At 51.4% G+C, this 19810-nt stretch overlaps 1 protein-coding gene across 2 annotated transcripts in view; it reads left to right on the top strand.

Moving 5' to 3' along the window:
• Positions 1–6944: 6944 nt before the first annotated feature.
• Positions 6945–19810, top strand: part of vari (MAGUK p55 subfamily member vari) — a 62319-nt gene continuing 49453 nt past the window's right edge. The window contains exon 1 of one of the 2 annotated variants that reach the window (XM_037218985.1): positions 6945–6990. Coding sequence is in view for 1 of the 2 variants with exons in the window: in XM_037218984.1 (XP_037074879.1) it covers positions 7073–7087 (15 nt within the window). In the remaining variant the exon portion in view is untranslated. Of the gene's footprint in view, positions 6991–7052; positions 7088–19810 lie in introns of those variants that run through there. The other variant, XM_037218984.1, reaches the window with a different exon arrangement.

Below are 19810 nucleotides of genomic sequence, written 5' to 3'. Positions count from 1 at the left end.
CAGAAGCTCTGTCAGCGGGCGGTGTATTGTTGCCACAGAGGCCCTGTCAGCGGGCGGTGTATTGTTGCCACAGAGGCTCTGTCAGCGGGCGGTGTATTGTTGCCACAGGGGCCCTGTCAGCTGGCGGTGTTTGATGGTGTCTAATTGGATTCTTTAGAGAATAGATCAGACGCAGCGACGCAGAAGCGAGTGGTGGGGAGCGCCAGGTTTATAAATGCTCACATCAGCTCAAATGACGTTGATAGAAAAGATCTAACAAAAGCGGTGTCAGTTGCCCCCCCCCCCCCCCTCCCCAGCTTGGGAGATCCCCCGATGGATGGCAACGACAGGGCGCTGCAAAATGCAGGCGTGGCTCGCGAGCCGAATTTTCATTTAATTTGCACATTGCGGTAGGTGGGCGTTCAAATTACATGCACAGGGCATTTGGCGCCCTCGCAAACTGCGGTGTGGCTGCGCCTACAGTGTATCACAGTTTTGAATCCAGGCTTGGTAATATCCTAAATACTAGGCTGAGATTGGGAATGTCAGACCTTAATGCTTACATGCCCGAAATTCAAAATCCCATTGCACCTAGTCCCTCTTGCTTGTACGGCTTTCGATATGACGACTGAACACCATGTATTAGACTGTTTCGTTATCATGAAATCAGAATTTAAATGCGACGTAAAACAGATCGCATCTCTCCAAACTTTTCTGAGCTCAACCACAACGAGCAACTCAGTATCCATCTCAGAGGCAATGGTTCACGAAATTGCACTGGGCAGCGAATTTGCAAAATAGCAAAAAGTTTCAAAGCATTTATTTTTCAGATCAAACGAATGACCTAAAATATTCCAGCGGGCGCGGGCAGCAGACGGGCGACTGAGTGGCGTTACCGGACCGGGCGTCCGCTGCCGGCCGGGGACGGCTCTGTGTGTAAACCGGAGCGGCGGCCGACGCCTTGTCTGTCTCGGCCGGAATATCCGACGAGTGAGCAGTGGGTCGTGGGCTCCCTGACGGCGATGATAACATTTTGTTATTATACGAGAGACGCTCAGATCTGAGCGTTTTGCGTTCGCGCCAATCCACTAAACATATCATGTACTGCTTTATGTCCATAATTGAAAATAAACAGCAAACCAACCGCAAATCTGGAAGCATGCATCAGTTTCTTCTGAAGCTTTTCAACAGATCCGCTACCACAGACTTCTCAAATTGATACTGTGGCCCGCTCAGGAGGGGTCCTTCTCCGCTCAAAGTAATGGTGTGTGCGTGACAACCGTTTGATGACCCGCAATCGACCGCTTCAAAGGCACTTGTGCGAATCGCAGAGATGAGATGCCACATGCAGCGCCATCCTCTCGGCGTCCACAAATAAAACCAACACATCACGGGAGTCGTCGCCGGGCCATAGGAGCCCGATCCGACACAGCGTCGCTCCCAGGGGAGTCCCGTGACGTGGCGACCCGCCGGCGATAATGGCGCCCTGCGGCGCAGCTGTCATCCGAGCCTGAGCACTACGCCTCCGAGCCGCATCTCATTGATTTAATTACTTCCGGCCCCCCAGCGGCTCATCAATAGCGGCTCATCACCAACAGCTCGTCACCAGGAAATCATCATCAGCGGCTCATCACCAACGGCTCATCACTAGCGGCTCTACACCAGCGGCTCATCACCAGCGGCTCACCACCAGCAGCTCATTACTAGCGGCTCATCACCGCTGGCTCATCACCGGCGGCTCATCAACAGCGGCTCATCACTGGCGGCTCATCAACAGCGGCTCATCACCAGCAACTCATCCCTAACTGCTCATCACCAGCGACCCATTACCAGTGGCTCATCACCAACGGCACATCACCAGTGGCTCATCACCAGTGGATCACCACTAATGGATCATCACCGGAGGCTCACCACCAGCGGCTCATCACGACAGATCACTGTCAGACATTGTCAGCAGTTTGTTGTGAGTGGTTCTCCACCAGCAGCTAATCACAAGTGGCTTGGTAACAACTGGCTTGGTAACATCACAAGCAGCTTACCGGAATGTCACCAGTGGCTTATCACCAGCTTTCATGCCAGAAACTCACTACCGTCAGTTGATCGCCCAGCGACCTAGCATCAGCAGCTTAACCTACTTAGTTAGCTATTGAGTTTTAACACGAGCTCGGGTGGGGAGGGGTCAAATTGACCCCCACCCGAGCGAAGGGTATCCAACTGGTCACCCAGGCGCGTGTGAAGGGTGCGTCAGCTGCATCGGTTGTATGTACCCACCAGCAGCTAACAATTAGATGCCTTTTTGTCACGAGACGATTATCAACGGCTCGCCATCAGTGGCCGTCACTTTAGTGGCCCATCACCATCCGATCAGCACCAGCGGCTCATCTCACCCGCCTCCTCACCAGGAGTTTGTACCTCACGGTTGAAGTGACCATCACCATCGATAAATCACCAGCAATCATCACCACCACCGACCAAATTTAAATGACCCAGCGACTCATGGTCGGAATAAAGGTCATGACTGGAAGTCTGCCACCAGAAGTTCAACACCATCAGCTGCCGATTCAGCGGCTCTCCACCGGCTCTTTTTCGTCAGCGGCTCATCCATCACCAGCGGCCGAACTAAATAAATTCGTGGTGATATAACTGGATTCTCTCGTGGCTGAAATAGTTCCAAATCAAGTCTCGTATTTCTGTCATTCAACCGGAATCGTCACAAGGGACTGTCTCCTCCCGCTGTTTTCTCGTGAATTCGCTGAGTCGAAAAGCTCCGGTCATCTTATGGTGGTAAAAGGCTCCTTATAATCATTATCGTGGTGGTTGTAATTATGAGCGGAACGACAATGAAAAACTTTCAGCTGGGATGGACTCAATAAATCCAAAACTTGTTTAGCGTCTGTCGTTCATATCGACCATTTGACAAGGCGCTGAGTTATCAGGAATTTTCGTACCGGCCGACGCTGGCACGCTATAGCTGCCTCTGAGGAACTTAGGGCGCCTCTTTATCCAGTTGTTTCGGTATCTCCCCGTTTAACGGTTTATTCAGTTGTCCCGGTAAAACAATCATGTTGACTTTCGTACTTTAATTGATAAAAATCGCATATGTTATATCTACAAATAGGATGCAGCGTATTAGAGGAAAGATAACCAGTAGGGACCGTAGTTTTCAGACCATACTCTCTGAGCTGTTTGCCGCCTGCTTGCGGCGGCACGGTCACATCGAAAGATAAGCGGCAAGCAATGAACTATGAGTGTTATCGGCAGCACGACACCATGTGGAAAATCTCACGTTTTGCAATGTGTTGGCGATGGAATGACTCGCAGATCTGGTTGACAAACTCTCAAGTTGTTTTGAGGAGCTCAAATCATGTCTGGCATAACTGCCTGACACGGAGACTAAAAACCGTGCTGCCTCCAAGCTCGGCCGCCAATTCTGACCTGGTAAATCTTGAGATCAATACATTTGCTTCGTCAGTTGGTTATTTGCGTGACGTTGCTGACATATGATTCCTCATCCATGTCATATCCCGCTGCGCGTGAGATCCCTTGTTTTGCCAACAGAACACGCAAGGTTTTTTTTACAAAATACCTGGGACTGTACCACTAGCCTTATTTGCCGCGTGCAGGAGCGACGGGAAAAGCAAAAGTACATGTGACTGCGCCACAATTACCAGTACGCATCGCTGTGCCATCATTTACATAACAAAGAAGTCAACACTAATACTCGCAGCCGTGCGCCGCAGAAGGCCGATAACAAAAAAAAAACAAAAAACACAACACACGCAATAAGACCTTGGACCGCGTCTCTGGTGCTCGCCGCATGCCTTATGCATAAGACCGGCCTCTGCCGACGTCCTGCACGCGTTCATTTGGGCGTGCTGGGTGCTGCGCTCAGTGGGCGGCGCGACCGTGAGCCCCGCGGGGCGGTGCGGCAGCGACGTGACGCGTGGTGGGCGCACCGCGAACAATTGGCGCCGCCCGCTGGGGCCGGCCGGCGGTGCCAATTTTCCCGGCTGGCAGCGTCCATGGCAGCGGCCCGATCGGATATTTATGAGGCGGCCGACGTCGATCGTCCGAAGCCCCGGCCCGGCGGCGGCATCAGCCGGTCCAGGGCTGACGCTCGCCGCCGGCTCACTTGGCATGGAGCGGGCGGCTGCCGCGCTTTCAGGCGGTGCAAACGCGCTCCGAATGGGTGCCTTTAGCGCCCGCCGATAAAGACGGTACGTGCGGAGTGTCGGGGGAGGGGGCTGAGGCTCCTCGATCACCAACCAGCCCCCCTGGATTTGCAATAATCCACCCTGTGGGTGAGAAGACTGCATGATCATATTCTTGGTTCGGTAGTAATAGCCTTACTGCTCTTGACACCGCTCTGGCACGTTCATCCCAAAACTCACTAGAGCGCGACACATTTCCAGGTTGCTGTATACGCAGTGCATATATCACTGCGCGTGTTGCGTGCGAGTCATAACTGTCTCGCGCTGCTGGCGGTGGCGATGTGACAGATACGTCCATTGCGTGCATAGTCCTTGGTTGATCTCATTCATTGTGGAGGCACCATGACTGACACTTGTGTCACGGGTAAATGAATACCAAGCCATTAGCCAATGACCATTCGACTGAAGTAGTGAATATAGATACGCCAACGGCAGCTGCTGGTTTCGAGTCCCTTTGTTAGATAAATTTCGCCGCATATTCGAAGTGAAAAATGCGTGCGAATTTTGTCACGCCTATCTCTCTACAGTTCAGGTACTGTTACCAATTCAGCAATAAGGAGGTGTCATTTCTACAGCTCTTTACACTTTCCGTGTCGATTGTAAGCCATTCGTTCGCTCCAGGCTAAAGCAAATGGACTATTCGGCAGAGAAATAGCATAAATCCTCACATGTCCACCGTTTTCCAGTTTTCCTCTATCATCTAAAGGCTTAGATAGTGGCTGGAGTTTCTCCGAAGCGGCGGCGATGGCTGACGGCTTTGATCACCGCATGACCGATGGAATAGCGGGATTTAAATGACGTTACTATGGCGTCATGGATGTCTAAGTGACCTTGAAATAGTGTCCCCGAAAGGTCTGCAAATATTTGCGGACGTTTAGCTGAATAACTAGAATGTTTTATGTCTTAAGAAGGGCAAGGTTGAGAACTGTATCTAGTGATCTTCAAGATGACTATTTCAGTTCAAACACCCATATCAATATGGAACATTCCCTTTAAGACATTTACAACACCACATCTTGAGGTATTTCAAAGATCAGAAACACTAAGGGCACTCGACTTGAAGGGTCGAATCATAGATGAAGTTATTTAGGAATACCAGCAGCGTGGACATCTGCTGTCCTACCACAACCTTGTTGCCGTGCCACTTATTTGCTCTTAAGCGACATCCTTGAACTTCAGTTGAAGCGCTTTTTCTTCCGCACTGTTGAATCACCGTTGCAAAACAGCTAACAAACGTCTTCTGTTTCTGCCCGATAAACTAGCGAGACGGCCAGTGTGCGGTGTCCTTTAGAACGCTCTCTTGGCTGCCAAATCTGAAGTCAACCCACCCACACTGCCGCGGTCTGCTGACGCTCCATGACAAGGAGCGGCAGCCGAGAAGCCGCATAGCCAGCACACACGCCGGTGGGGAAGGGCAGCAGGCTGTCGTTACGCGGTGCGGGATTGGCCTCAATGTCTTTTCAGCCAATAACACAATCACAGTGTATCTTTATTATGCAGTGGAAGTGCGAGAGGATGGCGACCGCTTTAGAGAGCCGCGCGCATTGGATCCATCTAAACCTATTAGGATATTCCCACTGCAACACTCTCGATGTAAAAGAAAGACTTCTGCTACGGCAAATGTCCGTGGTTCCGTGGTATATACTGAAAAGAAATGCTTTCGTTTTGCAGCTTATTGACCAAACGTGTCTGTAGACCTTGAACTGTTGCATTCTTGCGTAATGCAAGCAGCGACGATCACTCAGCACATTGAGGTTTGCAATCAACATTGCACCATGCACATAAACATCGCCAACACTAACAGTGAAATGTTGCAATTGACCTCCCGTCCCCATCTCTGCTCGATGTCTCCCATTCTGCGTCCTGCGCCCAGCACCGGAGAGCAATCACTCGGCGGCAGGGTCTTCCAGAAGCAGCAATATGGCAGACAGTTGCCGCGTCCCAATTCCCTTACATTTGCGAGACGCCGGGCCGGGCTCCCGGCTGACATACGGCGTCTGCCATTGCGGGGCAACAGCCCGGAGGCGTGGCGGAGTGGCGTCGTTCGTCACAATCAGCTGTCTGGCCCGGGGCGCTAGCGACCAAACGTGCCGGTAACGAGACAGCGCGGTCCGGGCCCCCGCCCCCCCCCCCCCTTCCGCCACGAAACAGGCACCGCAGGGGCGGGGGCGGGCGCAAGGGCGGGCGCTGGCTGGTGCGGACGGCGCCGGGTGGTTGGCCGCCAGGGGGCGGAGGGTCATCTCTGCTGTTCTGTGCCGCATCTCGGGGAGGAGCGGGGATCATCATGGGCGTGAAGCACTGTGGTCCACACCTCCGTTTCTGTCTTTGCACGTCCGTTTATGCTACCGCTGCTGCATGCCCGTCTTATCCTTATAAGCCGCTACGGTTCGGTGACCGCCTTGCATGGTGTAAATCTGGGTCGCCCGCTGCCGTGCTGTGCTCGAGTGTACCCTTGCCCTATCACGGCAAGCAGACCGCACCACCGAATCCCGGCCCTGCGACGGCACGTCACGCGGCCGGCGCGGAAGCAGTCCTCGGTCACATCCCGTGACTCCGCACCGGCGGGCCGGCCCGACCGGCCGTTTCATCACATTATGCCGTAAAACTCATCCACTCACCCCACCCACCGAGTGGCCGCTAATTCGGCGGCCGGCGCGGCTGGCGCCGTGATCGATGCCTTTCACAAACAGGCGGCGGCGGCGGGCGCGTGCGCGGGGCCGGGGCCGGCGGCCGGCGCGGCAGTCGGCCGCCGCCGCCGGCCCCGGAGTGGCGGCAGCAGGCTCCCGCCGGCCGCCCGCAGGTGAGAGGTCAGTCGCGACGCGACCGTCGCCGCCGCCGGTGCTCCGCCGCCCTGTGACCGGAGCCGTGACCGGCGCCGCCGCATGGACCCGGCCCAGGTACCATCGATCGGCCGCGGGCGCCGCGGCGCCGCGCTGCGCTGCGGCGACCGGGGCCGCACGTGCGGCGGGGAGGGGGCGTCACATGCCGGCCGCGCGGCGACGGACAGCGCCGCCGCCAGCGCTGATGACTCCCGGCCGGCCCGCCTTCGATTAGACAACGGCAGGCCGGGCTACGGCTTCGACACACAGAGGTGGAGGAGTGCCTTCTGACCCACTGCCGCTCCCGGGTGCTTGGTGTTATGCATGTGGCAATCACGCCGGCTAACATGGGTGCGTCTCAGGTCGGGAGGCTTACCACAGTCACGTGTATTTAAATGCGATTTGTGCAAAGTCATTACTATCATGGTTTGGTTATTTAAAGCGTGATACGTCTAGATTGAGCGTTCGGTTCTTGACTAAAAGTTGGCGTTCCTATTGACAGCCTGTAGTCGGCATCGTGTTAATGACGCACATGGCATTTTGGGTTTACTTTAGGTTGTGGTGAAGTGAAATTAGTACCACTTTAAGTTCTGAATGGCGCAAACAAGTGGACCCTGCATGTAGATGTACAGTGTGCAGTTTTTCGTTCTTTCGTCTCCGTTGATAAGCGGGTATCCTATTTAGCATTCTGCATCAGTCTGTTAACCGACGTCGGGTAGCCGTAAACGGCTGAGTCTGAACTGCTGACATAGCATCAGACGTCGCATTTGGTGAGGCACCGTTTCGGCACGATTGTCCGTCTTCCTGACCTCTGGAGGGCCTTTCTGACGGATGTGGTAAGTGAGGTCCACTAGGCGATGCATCAGTTTTGTTTAGTGCCTGGGTTCTGGGCCATCACATTGAATCTTTGAAACGCGGCTTTAAGTAAACGAGCCTGGTGTTTATGGAGTGTAAGCAAGAGACGTCATTTATGTATATGATCTGTGCCATAACTGACGTCATATTTTCTGGAACAGGGCTCTGCATTCTTTCAGTGTTATGCCAACTCTGGGAAAGCTGGTTGGCCGTCCATTTTGTAGAAACGTTGGCATTGCGGGAAAGGATAATTTGCTCGGCAAAGTAAACCAGAATTGTTTTAGCCTACCCGGCGGCCCCGAGGCGTTGTTCTTGACGATAACGTTCGGATATTCATCGAATCCCCCGGCACATTTCCGATGCCTTCGAGCGGAATAGATGCAGGTTTCCGTAGCTACGCGATTTTGATCATCAGAGCTCAGCTTTGGCAGCACCAGTCTTACTCTAAACCTTAAGCAATAGTATCCGATTATCTCCACCGTTTTTTACTCTGAGAAGTTATGCCAAGCTTTTTGTTACGCTGAACGTTATTATGGGTGGAAATGTTTATTCCGTCCCGTGTACAAACAACACAGGCCTCCTCCTGCGAGCGCGCCCTGGTGGCCGCGCTTCCGCCGCGCTGACACTCTGCCCGAAAACCCGAAAAACGACCACTGCGGCCAAAGCTGTCGTGCCTCCCCCCTCCCCCCCCCCCCCCACCGAACCCAAAGCGGTATCCGCGACGGCGAGAGTCGGCCAGGACCGACGCGTCTTCGACGGCGAGAGTCGGCCAAGACCGACGCGCCGTCGACGGCCATCAACAAACGGAGCCGGTGACTGTGAGGGACGGCCGGGCGCCGCCGCCGCCGCCGGAGCCGGCTCTTGCAGCGGCCCGTGACGCTCGTGTAAACAGGCTGCCAGTCCTCGCCGACCCGGGCGGCGGGGAGCGACACGGGACGCCGGCGCGCGGCCGCTGCGGCGATGGACCGAGCGTCTGGTGGTGAGGGGCGGGGACGAGTGGGCGGTGCCGCCGGTGGGGGCGATGCACATGCAGGCTGAGAGGCGCTGCAAACTGGGAGACGCTGCAGACTGGAAGAGAACGCAGACTGGGAGACATTACAGACTGGGAGATGCTGCAGACTGGGAGACGCCGAACACTGGTAGACGATGAAAACTGGGAGACGTTACAGACTGGAGAATATTGCAGACATGGTGATGGTTCAGCATGGGAGATGCTGCAGTTCGGAAGACGGTGGAGACTGGAAAGTATTGCAGACTGAGGAATGCCGCAGGATGTGAGCATTGCACACTGGATGATACTACAGAGTGGGAGACTCTGCAGAATCGGAGACTCTGCAGACTTGGAGACGCTGCAGACTAGAGGGCGATGTGAAATGGCTGACAACGCAACTTGGCATGCACCATGAGGCTGTCAGGAAAGAAGATTGTCAGTTGTCACGAACTTCCTTCAACCACGGCGACAGACTCAAACCGGCAAACACCCTAGTGGGGCTAATAGGGGGAGGATTTGGAAAGGCAATCAGTTACCAAGCACACCACACAGGTGAGAACGAACTTGGCCATAGGATATGGGATAAGAAAGCAGACGATTCTATACTCAAGCCCCTCGGTAGCCCAATTGGGTAATGCTCGCCACGCTGATACGCGGCGCCAAGGTGGTTGGAGGTCCTTGGCTCGGGGCTGCCTTCGGTAGGCTTTTCCACCTCCAGCCCGGGAGACGGCAGCAAATGGGAGTGAGTGTCGTGCCGTGGGATAACGCTATGGCGGCCACTGCTCACGGCGGTGAGCTCGCGGGCATGGTCTGTCCTTCGGTCATAGACTCTCGGTCTGGTCGCCCTCTTCGAGAGCATGGCCTTGCTCTGAGCCCAAGGTTATCGCTTCAGCAGCCTCGCATGGAGCGCAGCATTCGTGCTAGGGTTGTCTAGCCTCGGAACCCGAGAAATTGCGACCATCTCGGTGTATGCTTGCGTGCTGTGGTAGGCATTCTGGCAGAAAGTGTATGGTGAGGACTGCCCGACTAGGATGACAAAAGTGAACTTTTCTGGTGCGAAATGCGCAGTGTGTGGTCGCAACTAACTTATAAAAGCCTCGCGGAGAGGCTGCAAAGCAATCTGTAAAGGCTGTTGTGCACGTTCTATGGTGCCTCTGTGCCAGTCTGAAGTGTCTTTCATTGTTTCAAAACACTTCCTGGTCGTAAGACCTTCAGTATAAATTCGGTGCCTTGTTTACACGATATTCGTCAGTTATTAGACTTGAGAGCGCTTCGAGTAGGATAATCCTGAATTTCTTCTTCTTTTTTTTTGGGGGGGGGGGTGTTTTGAACAGTTTCGGCAACCTGAGATCCAAAACGCCTTTCGTTGTCCAGAACACTGTGGTTCGGAAAACCATGCCTACATATGCATGGGCAGATTTCGTTTCTATTCGCTGCTCTTCATGGATAAACATATGTCCTAAGACTTCCAAATATGCCGAAACTCTCATCTGTCGCGCAGTCAAACAATCCAAGTTGTCAGATTGTCGGACCTAGTGACTTTGACTGCAATTTTGAAACCTCCCGACGTGGCTCAAGACTCAAACTATTCTCGACAACGTCACATGTGCCGGAGCTCCAATTGCTCCGGCCGCGCAGCTCCGGAGCTCCAATCGCTCCGGCCGCGCAGCTCCGGAACTCCAATCAATCCGGCCGCGCAGGCTTTTACGCGCAGGCTTTTAAGTTTGTCAAGGTTCGTTCATACACGCCACAGCCCTTTTCCCGGATCTCACGCGCGGGCGCCGCCAGCTGCGCCGCATCACGCGCACGCGCTGCGGCACAGCATACGTCTGCAGTTGGCTCACGTGTGCCGGTATGGCGTCAAGTGATTTACGGGCCCGTATATTTCGTCTTTTGAGTTATGCCAATGATGTTCGTTCCGCGTACAGCGGTTCTCATCTCTAGTTGTGAATGCGTAGTTAATCATCATCGCAAGTCATGCTGAATTAGGAAGTTCTCTGAGCATAATTGGAACTGGCAAAAATTATTCCAGCATGATGATTTAGGTACGGTGGAGTTTTGAAGCGATCCCGAAGCCTTGAGGTAATCTAGCCCCTCGAAAGGCATTTTGTATAGCCAGAATTTGAGTTTAAACACGCGCTCCGGTGGGTGATCAATTTGATCCCCCGAAAATTTTCAAGGATGATTTCCGAACGTCACGGCGTAGCTGCGCCAAACTCTGCGTAGCTATACGCAATGGAATAGCGGACCTTTTGATGTAAAAAGTTAGATGCACCTTACAAGGTCACTGACCCACGGCAGGTCCAAGCCAGGTCTTGGCTGTCAGCGAACGCCATTTCTAGGGAATCGTTCAATCTGATGTAACACCAGGTGTTAGACGAAGCCATATATCTGAGATGGTATCTTAGGCAATACACCAACTGCATTTAGCATTGTAACAGATTCCATTGACCAAGGATCATGTATGGGGGTTAGACTGAGGTTAAAACTGACCTGCTTTTTCACCTGAGGGCTCACTTTAAAGGAAAGTTTTTGATGTTCATTTCTGATTGATTAATGCCAGGGAGCGCAACAGACGTGTTTCATGGGATTTTTAAAGGTCAGATTAGGTCTCTGACCTAAAATAACCCAGGCAGCATTCTGTTTTCAGGAATACACCGCCTAGCGCAATCGTTGACGCTTATTTGAATAAAAAATCACAGCAATTTTGTAGTTTTCATCGCTGTGATTTTTTAAAGATCAAAACGTCACTGGCCTTGAATGAACACCGCTGAACTTTTGTTTAGAACGGGTATTTAGGTTCACGGCGGATGCGTGAGGAGGCCTGGGACACTCTGGACTCCGATCTAGAGTTTGACCTTGTTTTACCTGCTTTGACTGCAAGGTCATGACCTTGGATCCTTAGATTTCGACACATGTTATTCCACCTACAGGTAAAGCCACTCTGTAAATTTTGTGTTTCTAGCTATTTCAGTTTTTGAGATCTTAGGGGTCAAATTGACCCCCACCCAAGCGACAATTATTAAGCCGACCACCTGGTCGCGAATCAAGAGTTCCGGATCAGTGTGTAACTGAATCTTTCAAACCCAGAGGCACAGAGGTCACTGCACATAACGGTGCTGGTATTGCTAGCGCATGGGAGTTATGAAATATTTGTCGCCGACATGGCACTGTTTTTGACTGACGTTTCGTCAGTTATATTGTTTTGAAGCTAGAAGACTATTCCCAATAGTCATGTGGAAAATGATTGGACTTGAGTTAGATCATTTCGCAAAAGGTCTTCAGTTGTAGGCACATGAAACACAAAAACGATGTAATTGAAAATTCATCATGCCCCAAGGAAAAATGCATAGGGAAAGCGGATACAAAACCTGCAGAACGCACGTAACTTTTGCAAACGAAATGCGACCGCACGTGTCATAACAGGCGGAAGCGGTGCTACATAATATCGTTATGTCAGCACTTGTTTGGTTATCCTCCATGTGATGTACGAGGCCCCGCAAGGAGCGTGTTAAATTGACCTCCAGGCAAGGAACACAGCGGTTTTTCACGACTCCCTTGGCACAAGCCAACCCCTGCTTTGGAATACTGAAACGCTTACGTGATCGTTCCGTTGGGAAAGTTCCGATCATAAAAGTGATTGATCGTGAGCTCTAGGGAGCTGCATCTCCAATCTTCTGCTTTCGTGCCCCCTGTTTCAGACGCAGCTCAACGCTGCGCTTATTTTCTATCTGGCTGCGTTCCTCTGTGGCAAATCCATTCGTGGTAAACAGACCGCGAGATCTGGCGGTGCAGCTGCCGCTACCACTAACATGCCGATTGGGATTCGCAGAGCTCCGCAATTACTGCCTCACTCCGCCTGAAGAGTCCACAGATCCATCACGATGTGACCGGAATTGGCGCATAAATCGTCTTGGATCCGTCTTCCAAATGTGTAGAACTGTCAAATGCCACGGAAGTTTTAACGACAGTTTTTCCAACAAGTAACTTTCAATATTGGACTGCACCACTCGCATACATAGCAGATATATTAAAGTTCCATGTCACCATTTGAGTTTATAGTTAGACGCAATAACACGGCATGAATATAGCCGCCGTCGCGTGCCTTAACTTGTCATGCACTCACGATGTCATGCACGTGAAGCTTTGAGGAACTCCGCGAAAGAAATTGACATCGTTCTTGCAGTTGAAGTGCTGATGTACCCGGGAGCGTCACTGTATATGCTTGCGGGGTGCTCTGAACGTCAGACTTGTTCAGGGTTAGAAGGTATCAGTCATATTCAGTAGCCCCACTTCTAGAACAGCAGATCCCTCGCATGAATCAGGTAGCAGCAGCTCCGAATCACCCCTCCCCTTCCAACTCTGACTTGACCGCTCTCCCTCCCCCAGAGCAGCATTTCCTCTGAGCAGCCCCCCCCCCCCAACGAATATGGGCAAAAAAGAAATACTGAAACCATGAAATGCAGAATACTTCCCTAAAATAGAGATCTTCTAGGTACCTTAGTAAAGACATGACTATCAGTTTTATGTTAAGCTTGTGCTCCACATTATGCTGTAGAAACCTTAAATATTGTTTGTCAATTGAACTTCTTTACACGCTTTATACGCTAGACAATCTGAATTAATAGCAGGTTTTTTACGAAATAACACCTGCATTGGGTAAAATAAAAATACTACAACATTCCGCAGCTTTTAAGTCAAAGGTAACCGGTCACATTCACCTGTTCGCGTGGCCTGCCAACCAGGTATACGCGAGAGCTTTACGTACAGACAATTACTTTGCTCATTTTTCCTCCACTTCTTCGTGAGCCTGATAAATCGTTAAACAAGGACCCACGCTGAATTTTACCACTGGTTTTGGGATGGCAAACCTAACAAATGAAAACGAAGTCAATCGGAGGCATGCTGCTCTGGATAAGGTAGCATCTCTATGCATCTGGATGCCCATTTCTACAATAGGAGGCACTGCTTCAGGCTACCGAGACACTTTGCTGGGACGCATAAAGGGATGCATGCCTTCGGTACCATTCTCCCTTAAATACGGCACTGCTCAGGAGCCCCCCCCCCCCCCGTCTGTGAGGAGGCCTCATTTTGTCTAGCAGGCTTCGCTCGAAAATCCTGCGCCCCCGCCCCTCTCCTACTTCAAAATCTTTGATGCCGCCCCTGGTCATCACATAAGATTTGCAAGCCATGACGTCTGCTTGATAGCTGATGTAGCTTAACATATTATCATCAAATTGGATGCAACAGACCTTTTCTGAAACACGCTTTACTAGAGGGGTAACCTGAGTTCGGTAAGAGATACATTAAGTTGCATAAGTGAGAAGTGGAGTGATTAGTTGGATTGAACGAAGCAATCCATTCCCTGCAAAAATTAGGTCAAGTGTCTACACGATCACACAGCTTCAATTTTCAGCGCTCTATGTTATGTTCAAAAGAAATCCGACTGAAAATGTATGAAAATCATGAAATATGTTGTGTCGTTGCTGCTATTTGGAACATAAATCGTCCAATGGAGTTTTTTTTCAAACAACCGTTTGGTACCAGCCTTTGAGACATCTGAGAAGTAACTGTGATACAATTTTGTTTTTGTTTTCCGTGCCATCGATGTTTCCCTGTCTCACCTTGCGAAGCATGGTGCAGATCTCACATATCCGTTTTACGAACGTGTTTTGCACCAGCGAGTTTTATGCTTATGTGCTGCTAACTTTCAGCGTGTGCCAGACAACAAGCTTTGGGATGCCCTGCAGTGCCGCCCGTCGGGCTGTAACGCTCTTGTTTGTTTTCTCTGACGGAGGCGTTGATGCCCCAGCTCCATAATGCGTCGCCCTGTATTGTTTAAGCCCGGACAGAAACACCGCTCCGACGAAAGTTGTGCCGCGTCCACGGCTGTTTCCGCACGGTGGCGAGGGATGCCCCAGCAATCCATAACTGTCTGTATGAGGTTTAGAATGCGGGTTCGGTCACTGCGTGTGACGCGCTGTCAGACGTGGGGCACCACTTCCGCCGGACTCCTGCCGAGCGGATGCTGCCACTGCATCCGGTATGTTGGGAGCGCTCGTCTTTGTTCCAGTTTTGCCCAAAAGACCAACAGAACTAGAAAACAATCCCGAGATTGAGGTAGCACCTCTCAACGTTCACAGAGTTGACGAATAAAAATGTCTTGGTTTCATTTACCATGTGGGACCCTTGACCCATCTGAAACTCAAACTGTGTTGAGCTGTGGCAACAGCGTTCAGCACCGCCCATGTGTGATATTTATGCGATCGTCGATACTGAACAGAGTACGCCTAGCTTCGATTTGTGAACCTTTGTGTAGTAGCGGATGGTTTTGCAGTCCGTTCTGACCGACTCGAAGTGGCGTATGCAAGTCTGCCGCCTGTGCTGTTGGCGGTGGGCAGTTCTTGCATCGACCGATAGCATTCAATGTGCGCTTTGAGAAATGGTCTGTGCGATCACCATTGTATGCTCTACCTTGATTACCATCTTCGACCTTTCCTCTGTATACGCCCGCGACCTCCATGCTTGCAGTGACAGGTCTGAGTTGCAACCCCGGAATTCGATTCGGACTTGCTTGGTCAGCGTCCAACTTTGCTGGAGACGTCACTTGTATTACATTTACGACACATCGTATAACAATGGCTGTTTGATGGTGCGATTGCAGGCTTACATGTCGCGTCTGCAGACCAATTTGTCAACGTGTTTGGCATTTTGTCACACTGATGCGCCCGGTGTGCCGGTATATGGTCTGGCCTCTGATTGCCGTTGCCTGAGTTGTTTCTTTTGTTGAGGCTTGCAGATTTCGTTCCCCTATGTTTTTAGCATGCCTTGCTTGACGTGGTACACCAAAAACGTTACGAACATAAACTACAGTTACGAAATAAGAATTTTTGCAACCTTAATCACAGCGTAGAACTGTTGCATACTCGATGTTTTGTGTGTGTGTGTGTGTGTGTGTGTGTGTGTGTGTGTGTGTGTGTGTGTGTGTGTGTGTGTGTGTGTGTGTGTGTGTGTGTGTGTGTGTGTATGTGTGTGACTGGGTGGGTACGCGTGTGTATAGGTGTGTGGGTGTGTACGACAATAGGTGTGAGTTCCATGTGCTTTCGGCTGAATGAGGTTTGGGCATAAACATGCGTGAAAATTAAGATTTCCGAGGTGTTCCAAATGCCGTCATCAGATGGCATTGCGTCTGTTGGGTAGATGGGTGTGGCCATGCTTGAACAGGCTCGGCTCGTCTCGCGGCGCAGTGACACAGACGTCAGGCCTGTTCCGCTCCGGCGGAGATATTACCCGGTACATTCTTCTCGGACTTCTCAGGGGGCAGGACTATATCTTGCATTCTGGCCAGAAGCCCATGTTCCGTGTCTTCGCTGTCCCGAGGCGTCACCTTTCAGCGGTAGTATAGCTGTTACAGATCATACCGGTTTTTACGACGTCGATTGCAAGTGCGTTTAACACTTTGTGGATGTAGTGAGTCACAATCAAAAAACCATTCGACAGACCCGACGCTCAAAGAAGGAAACCTAAAACAGAGAAGTTCAAACTAAAAAACGACGACGGCGCCAGCTTTAAAACCTGGGGAAACGCCGAGCACATCCGGGCCTGTGTCGTGAAATCGATGATGTTTGCCTGCGATCATATCAGACGGTGCTTGAAACGCTGCCTGGCAGCGTGTTCAAAGACTAGCTGCTGACCATGTCTGCACCTTTATTATTCTACTGAGCCCTGCCAAATATTCCGGACGGCCATGCGGCTGGCACGGCTCGCCTGCGGCGGATCGCTCATGCCAGGGCCATTGGTACGGTTTCCCACCATCTCGACATCGCCAGCCAGTCCTCTCGCGCGGAAAACGTGCGTCAGGAGACAAATAGCGCGCCGAGCGACAGCCCGCTCTGTACCGCATCCACTATTAGGCCGCCCGCCGTCCAATAACGTGCCCGTCGGCGCCGTGTGCCGGCCGGCGGCGGGCTCGGCGGGCGGCGGCGCGTGCTGCCCGGGCCGTCCGGAGTCCGCTCGGATCGGCCAGCGTCGCGGGCTCACCCACGGACGGTCAGGGACAGGTGCAGATGCAGGGACGGTCACGTTCAGATGTAGATACGGTCGGGTTCAGATGCAGATACGGTCGGGTACAGATGCAGGTACCGTCGGGTGTAGATGCAGATAGGTCGGATGTAGATGCAGATGGGGTCGGTACAGATGCAAATACAGTCCGATGCAGAGCAGATACGGTCGGATACAGATGCAGATATGGTTGGGTACAGATGAAGCAGCCCACCGCAGGCAGAAACTATGGCGGTTTGGTGCGAATTATCTATTTTGTAAGGGAGTCGGTTCTGTTGTTCTGCCATTCTTTTGAACCAGTACCAATGGATTAATAATTCAATACGGAATGCATGCATTTTTTCTTAATGCATCATATCGTATATTCCTGTAATTTTTGATAGCACAGTAGGCATACAGTACATAAGGCACATAATCAAGAACATATTTTTTCCATCGTTTGTGCGCGATCTGCCTGACTGCGCTGGGATGACGTGCGTACAAGCTCGATTAGCACCTGCTCCGGCAGCCCACGCATTATGTTTTCATCGCAAGCACCGCACAGCATTTCCTTTTTAGGCCTTGGACGCAGAGCCGTTCATTAATCTTGCAATCTGTTGTCACGTGTGTCGGGCCTTTGATCGGCACGATCCTGGCGACGGGCGCCGTCGAGCGCGACTGAAGGTATCGTCTCAGTCCGTTTACACGATAGCCTGCTGCGGGCTTCCCACCCGTGTTGCTTCTTGCGCGCCATGTTTGGGAAAATCTCAGTGCACTGAGCATGACAGCTTTGTCAACTTAGCAACATCATTTGCCGGTGTCAATGACGATCAAAGTCGAGATTGTTGACAAAGTTGTCATGTACGCCAATGTAATCGGTGAGCGTGTCGCCACTGGTCGTCTTACGCCGTCCAGGTCTCAGAATATGTAACCGGTGTGGTGAGATCGGACGTTGAATGCATAATCCCAGTAACACCTTACGTTACACCACATTCTGGTGGAAGTTATTTTCCCTTTCCTCAAAACTTGCACCGATTTGTTGGGTATGTGTAAACGCAATGCAGGTGCAATATTTGGCGACTGTACCTTGGTGTGATATTTGTTTCGTCTAACTCTTGCGGTTAGAATCTTGAATTACTAATCCCAAAATCAATACACAGGTAAGCATCTTGGGTGATGTCCTACTCTGCTTTCACAATTCCTAAATACCTATTGCATACTTATCAACCAAGAGTTCGTCTCCGGAACCACCAATTATTCGCATATATCTGTCTAACTGGAGCTACATTTTCTCTTTGAAAGCAGCACAGCCAGGGCGTAGCTGAACCTCCCCTATACCCATATTTTCACCACATATGGCTATCGCCAAAAAGTGAGGAATCGGTGTGATGCACTCTAATCAAACTCCGCCCCTCCCCTCCCCCTTAAACACCATCCTAGCTGCGCCCCTGAGCACAGCTTAAGTGGATCTTTAGACGCATGGTTTAGTGTTGCAGCCACATTTTTGCTCGACGCCCCTCGACAGGCGTACACGTCCTATAAGCACCGGACCCAGCGGCGTGCCCTCTAGGGCAGCCGTATGACGTTAGAGCCGAGCCGCGACGTCGCACGCGCGCGCCGGCCGATACTGCGGCCACGATGGATGGGGGCCAATCACGCCGAGCCGGCTCACAATCACAGGAAGGATCGGGGAGATACTCGCCGCCGGCTCCCAATGTGCCACCCGGTGATCGATGCGCTCTGGACGGATAAAGCTTCTTAGGCCATATCTGGACGGGGAACAAAGGGAGCGGCCGCGGCGGCAGGCCGAGGAGCAAAAATCAACTCCCGTCATGTGCTGTCGCGGCTTTTGTAGAAGATTTAATTTGAGATTGACGCAAAAGCTGCGAAAGTCTTGGTCGGACGAGGCTCGCAAAAGGTCTCTCTCTCTCTCTCGAGCGAGACGGAGAGCGGAGCGAGAGCGAGAGAAGCGCGAGAGAGTCGAGAGAGAGCGAGCGAGCGAGAGAGGAATCGCGCGCGCGAGCTAGCGAGAGATCGCGCGCTGTGAGGCGCGAGAGCGAGAGAGAGGAGAGCGAGAGAGCGAGCGAGAGCGGAGAAGAGCGAGAGAGAGCAGAGAGAGCGATAGAGCGAGAGAGTAGAGAGCAGGAGCGCGAGATCTCTCGAGCGAGCTCGAGCGAGATGCTCGCTCGAGCTCTCGCTCTCGTCTATCGATATTCTCTCTCTCGCTGCTCGCGCTCGTATCTCGTCTCTCTCTCTCGCTCTCTCTCTCTCGCCATCTCTCTCTCTCTCTCTCTCTCTCTCTCTCTCTCTCTCTCTTCTTATACTCATCTCTCTCTCTCTCTCTTTCTAACCGGTTGTGATTGCGTGACTGTAGCAGGAGGGATTATGCCTACATTCCTCCAAAGGGAAGATCACATCAAAAATCCTCCAAGCAAAGATCAAAGGAAGTATATATATATATATGTATATTTATATATATATATATATATATATATATCATGCATATATATATGTATATATATATATATATATATCATGCATATGTTTATATATCCATATATGCATATATGTATCCCACAAATGTTTATATATGTGGATAAATATACATCAGCTACATCATCCTTGCGAAAGGATGTAGCTGATCTTCTGCTATTTTTTTCTTGTCGATCTGCCACCTTCATCATCAGACTATGCTCTGGGTTGACTTCTTCTCTACTACCCTTTTTCAACTGCTTTTCTGCATATATGTATACATATATATATATATATATATATATATATATATATATATATATATATATATATCATGCATGTGTTTATATATCCATGTATGCATATATGTATCCCACAAATGTTTATATATGTGGATAAATATACATCAGCTACATCATCCTTGCGGAAGGATGTAGCTGATC

This window comes from Pollicipes pollicipes, unplaced genomic scaffold, assembly GCF_011947565.3.
Source record: "Pollicipes pollicipes isolate AB1234 unplaced genomic scaffold, Ppol_2.1 Scaffold_4295;HRSCAF=5057_pilon_pilon_pilon, whole genome shotgun sequence".
Lineage (NCBI taxonomy): Eukaryota > Metazoa > Arthropoda > Thecostraca > Pollicipedomorpha > Pollicipedidae > Pollicipes > Pollicipes pollicipes.
The sequence above is the reverse complement of the archived record's forward strand: the minus strand, read 5'-3'. Positions and strand labels throughout refer to the sequence as shown.